Source organism: Suncus etruscus, chromosome 2 (genome assembly GCF_024139225.1).
Source record: "Suncus etruscus isolate mSunEtr1 chromosome 2, mSunEtr1.pri.cur, whole genome shotgun sequence".
Taxonomy (NCBI): Eukaryota; Metazoa; Chordata; class Mammalia; order Eulipotyphla; family Soricidae; genus Suncus; species Suncus etruscus.
Window position 1 is genome coordinate 121,647,616 of NC_064849.1, and position 13,255 is coordinate 121,660,870.

Consider the following 13,255-nt stretch of genomic DNA (forward strand, 5'->3'; position numbering starts at 1 on the left):
CCTAGGAATATACCCTAGGAACACAAAAATATAATACAAAAATCCTTCCTTACACCTATATTCATTGCAGCACTATTTACCATAGCCAGACTCTGGAAACAACCAAGATGCCCTTCAACTGATGAATAGCTAAAGAAACTGTGGTACATATGTACAATGGAATATTATGCAGCCGTCAGGAGAGATGAAGTCATGAAATTTTCCTATACATGGATGTACATGGAATCTATTATGCTGAGTGAAATAAGTCAGAGAGAGAGAAAGACACAGAATGTTCTCACTCATCTATGGGTTTTAAGAAAAATGAAAGACATTCTTGCAATAATTTTCAGAGACAAAAGAGATGAGGGCTGGAAGATGCAGCTCACGACATGGAGCTTACCACAAAGAGTGATGAGTGCAGTTAGAGAAATAACTACATTGAAAAGTATCCTAGCAACGTGAATGAATGAGGGAAGTAAAAAGCCTGTCTTGAGTACAGGTGTGGGTGGGGTGGGGAGGAGGGAGATTTGGGACATTGGTGGTGGGAATCTTGCACTGGTGAAGAGAGCTGTTCTTTACATGACTTAAATCATACAACTACAAACATATTTGTAAACACGGTGTTTAAATAAAGATTAAAAAAGAATTGAAGAAAGAAAACAGGACTAAGACACTGGATATTAAAGAGACAGAGTAACAGCCTTTTGAAGGGTGATGTCATAGACTGTGGAAAGAGATCTGATACCTGATCTATTGAAAACAGTCCACTACTACCTCTGTTTTATTTCTTATCTAACAAAGACAGGCTTAATATCCTGCAAGCTCATTGATTAAATATATATATAACCTTTTCTATTACTTGGGCTTCTGATACAGCCTGTGTGGTAGATTTGCTATGGGCTTAGTTGATTAAGAGCACTGAGCTAAAAGGCCAAGAAAATTATTTGTTCAAGGAGCTTTGTCTCCTAAATGGTAGTGCCTCTCCAAATAAATGTGTAGAGTAGAAATCTTGAATAAAAATGATTTAGCGCCAACAGTAAAAGTGAGTGATTCACTTTGCTATTCGTTCATGTTTTTATGTTTTAAATTTTGTACTTATTTTTTTTATCAAGACTATATGGTTTCTGGGGCTGAAGAGAGCATGGAGGTGGGGCATTAGTCTTGCATACAGAAGAATGGTGGTTCAAATCCAGGCATTCCATCCTATATGGTCACCTGAGCCTGCCAGGAGCTATTTCTGAGCATAGAGCCAGGAGTAACCTCTGAGCGCTGCCGGGTGTGAACCCCCCCCCCCCCGAAATAAAAAGACTATGTGGTTTTTTGTACTTGCAATCTTACTTCATCTCACACACCCCAACCCAACCAGTATGTCAATATTCTTCCACTGCTGTTTTAACTTTCCATTTCTTCTCCCTAATTTTTGTAGCTACAATTCTGTTGGCAAGAGCCCAGATGTGTGTCTGTTAAGTATTGGCTGATCCTCTTCTATGTTTCTTGTTATTCTCAATGAGCTAGATAATATCTTATTCATGTTTTTCTTTCTGATTCACTATGCATTATAGCCTCTACTTCCATCTATATTACAGTGAACTTTAAGATATCATAATTTTTTCATAGTAAAATAGAATTCCATTGTGTACCTCTAAGACAATTTTATTATACACTCATTTTTTATTTGGATATTTGGATTGTTTTTATATCTTTATGTGTATAATGCTGAAATGGACATAGTTGTGCATATGTCCTTTCAGATTAATGGTTTAGATTTATGTGAACAAGTGCCAAGAGAAAATTTCTTGTTCATATTGAACTTTAGCTGTTTTTTTTGTATTAAAGTATCATGATTTACAAAGTTATTTAATAGTAGACTGTGATGCATACAATGTTCCAATACCAATCCCCATCACTAATGTCAACTTTCTTCTACCAATATCCAGGTTCTCTCCCACCCTCCAGATTATCTCTCGGAAATGCACATTTTTAAGTTTGATTATTGTAGTTTGAATCTCATAACATTTACGTATTGGATAAATGTGGAGAGGAACAAATGCATTTAAGCCTCATGCTTATAGTATGATTCTGTGGTATATATTTATAGATAAATATATATAAATATATAAAAATACTATGATATATATAAATATATATAAATACTATGCTACCTATACTATATACTACTACTATACTACTTCTATACTACCAATGTGCCCAAGCCTCTAAATTCTGCCTTGTTATCTCCCATCTGCCTCTTCTGTCTTCAATATTTTTCCTTCCTGTATTTCTAATTTCTATAATATAAGGTCAAGAGTAATCTAGGTATATCTCCCCTTTGATATTTTGATTCCCTTGTAATTTTGTTCTATACATCATAGATAAGTGATATAATCCAGTATTTGTCTTTTTTCTTACTTATTTAACATGATATCCTCAACTATATGCAAGAAGCATGCTTTCATCATTACTTGCAACTCTATTGTATATATAAATGTATATATATATATATATATATATACCACATCTTAATTGCTAATTTATATGTTCTTGAACATGACTTTATTTCTAAGTGTTCTAACATCCTAGCTCATTTTCTAAGTGTTGTAGTAATGTTTTCATGGCATTTTTTTTTTTACTAAGGCTGAAAAAGACAACAGTCCTATCAATAGTGAATGAAGTTCCCTTTTCTGATAAAACCACTCCAATTTTGGTCATTTTATTTTTGGGATATGTATCATTAACATTATGTAAGAGATATAATTGTATTTTCCTTCTTTAAAATTATAAATTAACTTATTTAAAGATCATTTTTTACATAGTGGCTCATAATTCATTTGTTTCTGCTACTCCACGATCCAAGACCAATCCCACCACCAATGGAAAATACCATTCATCATTATCCCCAGATTTCCACCCATTTCCAAGCTTGACTCTTTGGCAGGCATGAAATTAAGTATTTTATATTTTTTGTTTATAGGTAGTTGGTAATGAAATTTTTTTAAAAGTGCAGAGAAAGTAATTTTGTAAAAACTGTTTCATTTTGCAATGAGGTCATTAAGTTATTGTCAGAAGGTTTATAAGTTCTTGTTGCTAGTTGAACTTTCTACTATTTACTGTTTCTGAATATTAAGTGGCTTCCAATTGACATTGATATCTAAATTGATGTGTTCTAGACATTTCCTCAAAGAAGAAATATAGATGGTCAAAAGGCACAGGAAAAATGCTCTACTTCACTAATCAACAGGGAGATGAAATCAAAACAACAATGGGATATTCTCATACCACAGAAACTGGCACATATCACAATGAACAACCAGTGCTAATGCCGTTGTGGGGGAAAGGGACTCACATTTACTGCTGATGGGAATTCTAGCCTTTAGTTCAGCTTTTTGGGAAAAATATGGATATTCCTCAAAAAACTAGAAATTGAGCTCCCATATGGCCTAGACAGTGGTCGGCAACCTTTATTTTCTACTGAGCCAAATCTCGCCAAAACCACGATTGAAATTTATTTTGAGAGCCACACAGGGTGCTCACTGACAGGCTAGGAGCAGAGTCCTGACTCCTGGAGCAGCCACCTGGCACACAGAAGAGCCAAATTAAAAGTGTAAAGAGCCACATGTGGTTTGTGAGCCGCAGGTTGCCGACCACTGTATAGGAGGTAAGTTACTTGCTTTGCATACAGCTCCAACCCTGGTGTGAACCTCTCACACTACATATGATCCTTTGAGCATGTTCTGAGCATTGTTAGGTGCAGTCCAGTCCTCCACCCCCCAGAGAATATTTTTTAATTAAGAAAAATCAAAACAGATGCTGTAGTCAACTCCAAGGCCTTAATTTTGGAAGCCAGGAGTTTAGGTAACTTCCGAGGTAGCATAGTGCAAAACTTGCTGTTGCCTTTGAGATTCTGTGGAGCAGATGAACTTAAGGCACGAACTTGTCTGAATTCTTAAATATGTCTTAATTCATTAGTTCTTTTTTTTTTTTTTAGGGTAGTTGACTTGTCTTGCATGCAGCTGATCTGGTTTTATTTTTTTTATAATTATCTTTATTTAAACACCGTGATTACAAACATGATTATAGTTGTATGATTACAGTCATGTAAAGAACACCCCCCCCTTCACCAGTGCAACATTCCCACCACCAATTTCCCAGATCTCTCTCCTCCCCACCCCACCCCCCCACCTGTACTTGAGACAGGCTTTCTACTTCCCTCATTCATTCACATTGTTATGATAGTTTTCAGTGCTGTCTAGTACAACCCTTATGGAAAGCGATATGGAGATTCCTTCACAAACTGGAAATTGAGCTACCATACAATCCAGCTATACCACTCCTAGGAATATTCCCGAGGAACACAAAAATACAATACAAAAATCCCTTCCTTACTCCTATATTCATTGCAGCGCTATTTACAATAGCCAGACTCTGGAAACAACCAAGATGTCCTTCAACAGATGAATGGCTAAAGAAACTGTGGTACATATACACAATGGATTACTATGCAGACGTCAGGAGAGATGAAGTCATAAAATTTTCCTATACATGGATGTACATGGAATCTATTATGCTGAGTGAAGTAAGTCAGAGGGAGAGAGAAAGATGCAGAATGGTTTCACTCATCTATGGGCTTTAAGAAAAATGAAAGACATTTTTAACAGTGTCTCAGAGACAAGAGAGATGAGGGCTGGTAGGTGCAGCTCATGACATGAAACTCATTAGTTCTTAGATGACCCCACTGACTTGGAAAATCTCTTTTCAGTCACTTTTTTTTTTTGGTTTTGGGGCCACACTGGGCAGCACTCAGGGTTACTCCTGGCTCTGCACACAGAAATAGCCCCTGGCAGGCTCGGGGGACCATATGGGATGCTGGGAATTGAACCCAGGTCTATCCTGGGTTGGCAGCGTGCAAGTCAAATGCTCTACTGCTGAGCTATCTCTCCAGCCTCCAATGACTTATTTTTGTCTTAGTTTTTAAGTCAAACTCTTGGTATATGACACTCTAGCTCTCTAATTCTGTAATTTGTATTATATATTTTGGGACCACCCTGGTTATAATCAGTGCTTACTTCTGGTTCTGTGACTAGGGTTCATTTCTGGTGGGGGACCAAGGGCCATATGGGGTGCCAGGAATCAAATTCAGGTTAACCACCTGTTGTACTATTTTCCCAACCCTTGTATTATTTGTTTTAATTAATATACTTATTACAGCCTTTCTATATACTTGATTGTTTGTGTGTATGTGTGTTTGTATGTATGCAGGAGGATTCCAAGAAATAGTGATGGGGACTGGAGATCACCCCTGGCAAAATTCAACCAACTGGGTCAGAGTTTAATCTTACAATTTGAAGAGGCATTGCTGCATGTTCCCTGTGCTATTGGAGACCACCCTGCACCTCTGTGCAGGATGGGGTGTGGGGGTGGGGTCTACTTTGAGATCCCATCATCTCCATACAAACAAAAGCAACATGAATCACCCTGGCAGTGCTCTTTGTTTCACAGAGCCCTGATCCAGGGAGCCATGGGTCAAATTCTACTTGCTTGTGGGTCGATGAGCCTAGGGCAATCTAGGCCACCTTCTGTAGAAGGCTATCACTCAACCAAAGACACCGGAAATGCCACTTGTGATGACACTTTCTTTTTTAGTCTTTTTTTGTGGGACCACTCCCCAGAAGTGCTCCTGGCTCTCGGCTCTGTACTCGGGGATCACTCCTGGAGGGGATCAAGGGTACTGCTGGGGATTGAACCCAGGCCTCTGTGTGCAAGGCAAGCACCCTCCTGCTGTCCTATTGTTTTGTTTGATTTCTGTACCTAGGGAATTGGGGGCATGGAGTCCCGATCTCTGTTTCACTGAAGCGGGTGAAACAAAGATCATGTGCTGCCGGTCACATGCTCCCAGTTCCATGTTGGGCTGGATTCAGTTGGTGAGGACCTGAGTTTGGGTTTGGAGGTGTACAGAGAATGGGGAGAATGTGCTAAGGGAGATGCTAAGGCAGAGCCTGATTCCTATAAGTCCCTAGACATGTCTGGCCTTTTCATGTTACTGAAGGATTTATACCACCTATTCTTTTTGTTTTGTTTTGAGGCGACACCGAGTGTGCTGAGGGCTTATTCCTGGCTCTGCACTTAGGAATCACTCCTGATGGGGCTCAGGGAACCATAAGGGGGGGCATGGTAGAGGCAAGGCTTAAGGGGACAGGTGGACTGATCATTGCCCCTTCCCCACCCTGACTGACCCCATAAACATTTGGGATCAGAAGAACTTTGGAGGGTCCAGGTCTGCTCTGCGCCCCATCCAACAGGCCCTGAGGGCTCTTTGTTTTCTTTTGGTGTTTGGACCACACCCAGCAGTGTCCAGGGCTTGCTCCTGTTCTGGACTTAGGACTCACTCCTAGTGGACTCAGAAGACAATATGGAATATCAGGGATGGAACCGGAATTGACTGCATGCAAGTGCCCTACATGCTTTCCTATCTCTGACTCCAACCCTCTATTTTACATACACAGCCTGATGCCAGAAAGACAGCAAGAAACTTCTGATACAACCATGTTTGCATTTTATACAAGTGTGCTTACTAGATCCGTGTGTGTGCCTATGCATATCTAGCAGTGCTCATTGGCTATGCTAAGCAGTGCTTTAGAGGCTCGGGAGTGACCCCTGAGACCAAAAGGGGGCACTGCCATCTTTTCAGCCCAGACCTCTCATAGGCTGGATTCTGATAAGTGGGTAGTGAAGGCAGGGGGGCAGGAACTGGCGACACAGCAGGAGAAACTTCAAATTGCATGCATTCCAATGAAAGACAAAGGAAAGAAGATTTTCTCACACCCATAGCCACAGTGCCCATGGAGAAGACAACACTGGTGACAGTGGTCAGGTGTTGGGAGACTGGGAGACCAGTCAGAGGATCTAGATCCGCCATCCATCATGTTTGCATCAGCTTCTATTTTGTTTTTGTTTGTTTGCTTTTGTTCATGGGTTGTCACCCCGAGTGGAGCTCTACTCCTGGCTCTGCACTCAGGAATCATGTCTGGCAGGCTCAGAGGTCCATATGTGTCCTGGCCTGCAGGACAGGTTATTTCGCGGGTATAGAAGCGGGTATATAGCCTGGGACCCCAGGCTGAAAAGAGAATGGGGAGAAAGAAGGGGGCCAAGCAATTGTCAAGGCTCTGGTTTATTGATCTGTACACGATTTTACAGGGGGTGGAGAGAGAGCAGGATGAAACAGAACTCATCTTAGGGATAATCTTTACATGCCATCTTTACATAAGGAGCACAGGAACACCTCAGGGTTAGTGAAGTTTCAAGGATGTTACAAGCTTCCTGGAATATATGCCTGATAGGAAACTGCTATTTCTTTGGGCTCTGGGGCTAGCCAATGCCTTAGGTTATGTACTCTGGCCACACAAGACTGGTTTGTCCTGCTGAATTCCATATTAGGGTTTGGTCTCTGACACATGTTTCCAGGGATTGAATCTGGCTTGAACACATGTAAGACAAACACCCTGCCTGCTGTACTATCTCTCCAATCCCTCTGCATCAATGTCCCCCTTCTTGCCTTTCTGTGAACCCCCCATCTATACTTGGTCCCCTATTTTCATACAGTTGCCTCAATATAAATGCAATTTTTATCTGTAGACACCCCTGGAATATACTGGGGGCCCCAACGAGGGTCCGAAGATATAGGGCATGACTTCTAAGAAATTCTGAACTTGAGAGCCAAATGCAGGGACAAACTGATATAACAGTGAGTAGGCCACTTGCCTTGCACACTGCCAACCCAGATTCCATACCTGTTCACAGAGCTAGGAGTAGTCCTTTAGCATTACCGGATGTGACCAAAAACAATCTATTAAAAATAATCAAGAGCCAAATAAGTATCCAGGGCAGTGGAGAGTGGAAAATAAGGCACTTGCCTTAAATGCAGTCAACCTGGGGTTGGTTCCCAGCACTCCAGAGAGTTCCCTAAGGTCTACCAGGAGTGATCCCTGCGTGCAGAGCCAGGAGGAATCCCTGATCACCACTGAGTGTGGCCACCAGTTCCCCCCTCCAAATAACAATAAGAGAACTAAATGCAGGGACCATTGTGTGAGCAGCACTGGAAATTCCTCCCACTGCGTGCCATGGGGTGACCCCCTGAGCCTGAGTCATTTTAGAGGGCACATGGCCCCCTGTGTTCCCCGGAACCACTCCCAATGGTCTTGTCCAAGGTAGTCACCTCGCTTGGTTGGAGAGTAGGGGTGCTGCTGCAGCTTTCCATCGAGGGTCTGAGCAGGTAGACAAGCTTCTTCCAATAGCTGAAGAGGTCCTCATGCGCATCCGAGGACGGGCAGAGCTGCAGAGAGAATGTGAGGCCTGTGGCCAGTTTGAGACGCAACTGCTGCTTCAGGCGGTCATGGACTGAGATCTTGACAAACTTCAGGGACAGGAGGCGGGTGAGTTCCAGGGCCTTTGTGGGTTTGCGGCCTCTCCCCTTGGTGGACTGGGTATGGACTTGGACTTGGTGCTCATCGCTTGCCTTGGCAGGCAGGGCCAGCAGCATGACATAAGGGAGCGGCAGGATGGGGCTGGTGGAGGTTATGCCACGGTCACCGTACGCACCCGGTTGTGCACGTTGATCATTTCCCCCTTCTTGGTGATCTGGATGAAGTTGCTCTCGAACATAGGTGCATACTTGAAGATGTCATACTCCCCGCCTTTGTATAGTTGCCGCTGGAGATCCCCCATGGAAGTGTTGAAAACACTCGTGGACCGGTAGCTTTGGGCCGTGTAATAAGGTAACAGAGATTCACTGCTGCTCATGGTTCAGCTCCACCAGCCACCAATCAAGTCCTGAGAGAGAGGGAGCAGAGGAAGCTGCCCATCCCCTTGTGGGGCTCTGTCTTAGACTCCCAGACTTCCCCTTTGTCCTGCATGGCCCTTTGTGACCTGTCACCAGTGCCACCCCTCCCCCACCACCCCACACCCCAAACCAACCACCACCTCACCCTCAGCCTCCAGAAGCCTGTGGATTTGTCTGTAAAGGCCAGAGCGACTCCTTTCCCAATCTCATGGCAAAGGGGATTGATTGGTGATGGAAGAGATTCAAAAGGGAGCTTCAGTGATGTGTGTATACTGGTCAGGAAGATAACACAGATGGAAAGCAAGTCGAATTTTGCCTGTTCTGCCTGGGTTTGATCCCCAGCATCCCTTAGGGTCAGAAATAAACCCTATGCACTGTGAGCATGTTGCTCCAAACCTAAATAAAAATGCAAACAAATAAAATCCATCACTTAAATGATTATCTCACTCAAAAATATCTTTGAAGAATATTAAGAAGGTAGTTAAACCAACTCTTTGGGTACTATGGCCTAATCATTTTAATATTAATAGAAATGTTAATACACAGATCAAACCTAATGCAATTCATAGTTAATTAATACTTTATGCAATTACCAATTCCATTTATTGCTAGATAGACTTCTTCATCCTTGCTTCTGTATATGTGTGTGTGTGTGTGTGTACACTTATTTTTTGGCTGTAACCAATGGTGCTCAGTTTTCTCCTGGATCTACATTCAGGGATCACCCTTGGAGGGCACAGGGTCCATATGGGAAGCCAGGAACATAATCACAGTTGACAGCATGCAAGGAAAGCATTCTGCTTGCTGTACTATCAAACCAAATTCCTTGTATATATTTTCTCAATAAACAATGATCTAATTTGCTAAAAATCTATTTATTTTACAAATGCCCAGAACAAAGATAACTGGATAAAGTATTACCCTTGTTAGTCATTTTTATAGGTATTATCAAAATACTACCAAATTCAACATAGTTTTTTTATTGAGAAATGAACAATTTGGGCCAGAGGGATAGCATTGAGGCAAGGTGTTTGCCTTGCATGCAGGAGGACGGTGGTTCGAATCCTGGTATCCCATATGGTCCCCCAAGCATGCCAGGAGCAATTTCTGAGCATAGAGCCAGGAGTAATCCCTGAGCAGCGCTGGGTGTGACCCCCCCCCAATAAAAAGAACAATTTGGGCATTTCTGGCAACTCCAGTAAATTTTACAGGTAGTAAACTTTCTCTTTTTATATAAATATAATATTTACAAGAAAGTTTCTCCAAGTGCTGATTCCAAAAGTCACATATCAGTGAAATGATAGCTGAGTCAGCTTATCTAATAATAGCAGAATGACATGATCTACAGGTGAGAAAGGTGTTGGTGTGAACAGAAAGCGAGATAGTTTGTGCATCCCTGAGAGATGCAGACCCCAAACCATCCAAGCTTCTAGATTTGACTCCACTATTACACTTGTAACTGCTGGATTATACTGGGAAAGTGTGTTTTATGGGATTTTATTTCATTTTGGGGGCCAAACCTAGTGGGGCTCAAGGTTTAATTTTTTTTCTCTGAGCTCATGGATCACTTCTACAATGCTCAGGGGACCATATGTACCATATGGTACTAGGGATCAAACCCGAATGCAAGGCAAGCACCTAGCCTGCTATACTATCTCTCTGGCCTGATGGTATTTGTTTGTTTGTTTGGTTGGTTCATTTTTATTTTCTTACATATATTTTTCTTTTTTTAGGAAGTTTAGACTTTTTATTTTATATTAAAACAACACTGCTAAGAATTATCCAGAGTTGGGGAGTACAGGTACCCATATCCAAGAACTCAAGGGTCCCAGCAAATATAGACCCAAATAGGAAACCTCCAAAACACATTTTACTCCAAATTCTAAAGCCCAAGACAGAATATTGAAAGTCAGAAGGAACTCACATACAAAAGGAGTCTCATAAGATTTACAGATCTATCAGATAGGACTTTGAGCTAGCGGGAATGGAGGGATACAGAAAAAAAAAAAAAAAAACACCATAGAACTCAATGGAGTGAACTTGTCACGGAGAATATTCTATCCAATGAGGTAAATTGTTCTCATTTAAAGGAGTGAAATAGAGCTTCATGTACAAGCAACAGCTTAGAAAGCTCATAGAATTGAAGTGGGAACTCCTGAATGGGGTCCATGAGGGTCTGTTCCAGAGGAAATGAGGAAGGACCAGGGAATCAAGACAGCCCTCCTGGAAGAGCTTAAGTGACCTGACAGGCCTCACCAGAATGCCCCGCCCCCACCCCTCATTGGCATTCAGGACATTACAGAAGCCCTCATAGGACAGGGATATTTTAGTCTCCTTGCTTGAAGGGGTGAGGAGATTTTCTCTGCAGTTCCTTGATTAGGATTGAGTTCAAGCATGAAGCTGGCCACCACAAGCATGGAGGTGCAGATAATTCTTTTTTATTATTATTTTTTATTTAAAAAAACTTTATTACATACATGATAGTGTTTGGGTATCAGTCATGTAAAGAACACCACCCATCACCAGTGCAACATTCCCATCACCAATGTCCCAAATCTCTTTCCTCCCCACCCAACCCCCGCCTGTACTCTAGACAGGCTTTCTATTTCCCTCATACATTCTCATTATTAGGAAAGTTCACAACGTAGTTATTTCTCTAAACTCATCCCTGTTTGCGGTGAGCCTCATGAGGTGATCTGTAAGTTCCAGTTCTTTTCTCTTTTGTGTATGAAAGTTATTATTGCATGAATGTCTTTCATTTTTCTTAAAACCCATAGATGAGTGAGACATTCTGTGTATTTCTCTCTGACTTATTTCACTCAGCATAATAGATTCCATGTACATCCATGTATAGGAAAATTTCATGACTTCATCTCTCTTGACAGCTGCATAATATTCCATTGTGTATATGTACCACAGTTTCTTTAGCCATTCACCTGTTGAAGGGTATCTTGGCTGTTTCCAGAGTCTTGCTATGGTAAATAGTGCTGCAATGAATGTAGGTGGTGTAAGGAAGGGATTTTTGTATTGTATTTTTGTGTTCCTAGGATATATTCCCAGGAGTGGTATAGCTGGTTCATATGGGAGCTCGATTTACAGTTTTTGAAGGAATCTCCATATTGCTTCCCATAAAGGTTGAACTAGATGGCATTCCCACCAGTAGTGGATAAGAGTTCCTTTCTCCCCACATCCCCACCAACACTGCTTATTCTCATTCTTTGTGATGTGTGCCAATCTCTGTGGTGTGAGGTAGTACCTCATAGTTTTTTTCAGTTGCATCTCCTGGATTATTAGTGATGTGGAGCATTTTTTCATGTTTCTTTTGGCCATTTGTATTTCTTTGTCAAAGTGTCTGTTCATTTCTTCTTCCCATTTTTTGATGGGGTTAGGTGTTTTTTTCTTGTAAAGTTCTGTCAGTGCCTTGTATATTTTGGAGATTAGCCCCTTATCTGATGGGTATTGGGGGAATAGTTTCTCACACTCAGTGGGGGGCTCTTGTATCCTGGGCGCTATTTCTTTTGAGGTGCAGAAGCTTCTCAGTTTAATATATTCGCATCTGTTAATGTCTGCTTTCACTTGCTTGGAGAGTGAACTTTCCTCTTTGAAGATGCCTTTAGTCTCAATGTCCTAGAATGTTTTACCTATGTGTTGTTCTATATATCTTATGGTTTCCGGTCTGATATTGAGGTCTTTAATTCATTTGGATTTAACCTTCATACATGATTTTAGCTGGGGGTCTAAATTCAATTTTTTGCAAGTGGCTATCCAGTTGTGCCAACACCACTTGTTGAAGAGGCTTTCTTTGCTCCATTTAGAATTTCTTGCTCCTTTATCAAAAATTAGGTGATTGTATGTCTAGGGAACATTCTTTGAGTATTCAAGCCTATTCCACTGATCTAAGGGCCTGTCTTTATTCCAATACCATGCTGCTTTGATAACTATTACTTTGTAGTACAGTTTAAAGTTGGGGAAAGTTATTCCTCCCATATTCTTTTTCCCAATGATTGCTTTAGCTATTCTCGGGTGTTTATTGTTCCAAATGAATTTCAAAAGTGCCTGATCCACTTCTTTGAAGAATGACATGGGTATCTTTAGAGGGATCGCATTAAATCTGTACAATGCTTTGGGAAATATTGCCATTTTAATTATGTTAATTCTACCAATCCATGAGCAGGGTATGTGTTTCCATTTCCGCGTGTCCTCTCTATTTCTTGGAGCAGAGTTTTATAGTTTTCTTTGTATAGGTCCTTCACATTTTTAGTCAAGTTGATTCCAAGATATTTGAGTTTGTGTGGCACTATTGTGAATGGGGTTGTTTTCTTAATGTCCATTTCTTCCTTATTACTATTGGTGTATAGAAAGGCCATTGATTTTTGTGTGTTAATTTTGTAGCCTGCCACCTTGCTATATGAGTCTATTGTTTCTAGACACTTTCTTGTA

At 41.2% G+C, this 13,255-nt stretch overlaps 1 protein-coding gene across 1 annotated transcript; it reads right to left on the minus strand.

The window, feature by feature from the left end:
* Positions 1 to 8,125: 8,125 nt before the first annotated feature.
* LOC126001856 (Golgi associated RAB2B interactor protein 3-like) lies at positions 8,126 to 9,008 on the minus strand. The gene is given in 3 exon segments (XM_049769064.1): positions 8,126 to 8,559; positions 8,562 to 8,805; positions 8,961 to 9,008. Coding segments are annotated over 2 exon segments (648 nt in total). The 5' UTR covers positions 8,776 to 8,805; positions 8,961 to 9,008.
* Between the last annotated feature and the right edge of the window lie 4,247 nt (positions 9,009 to 13,255).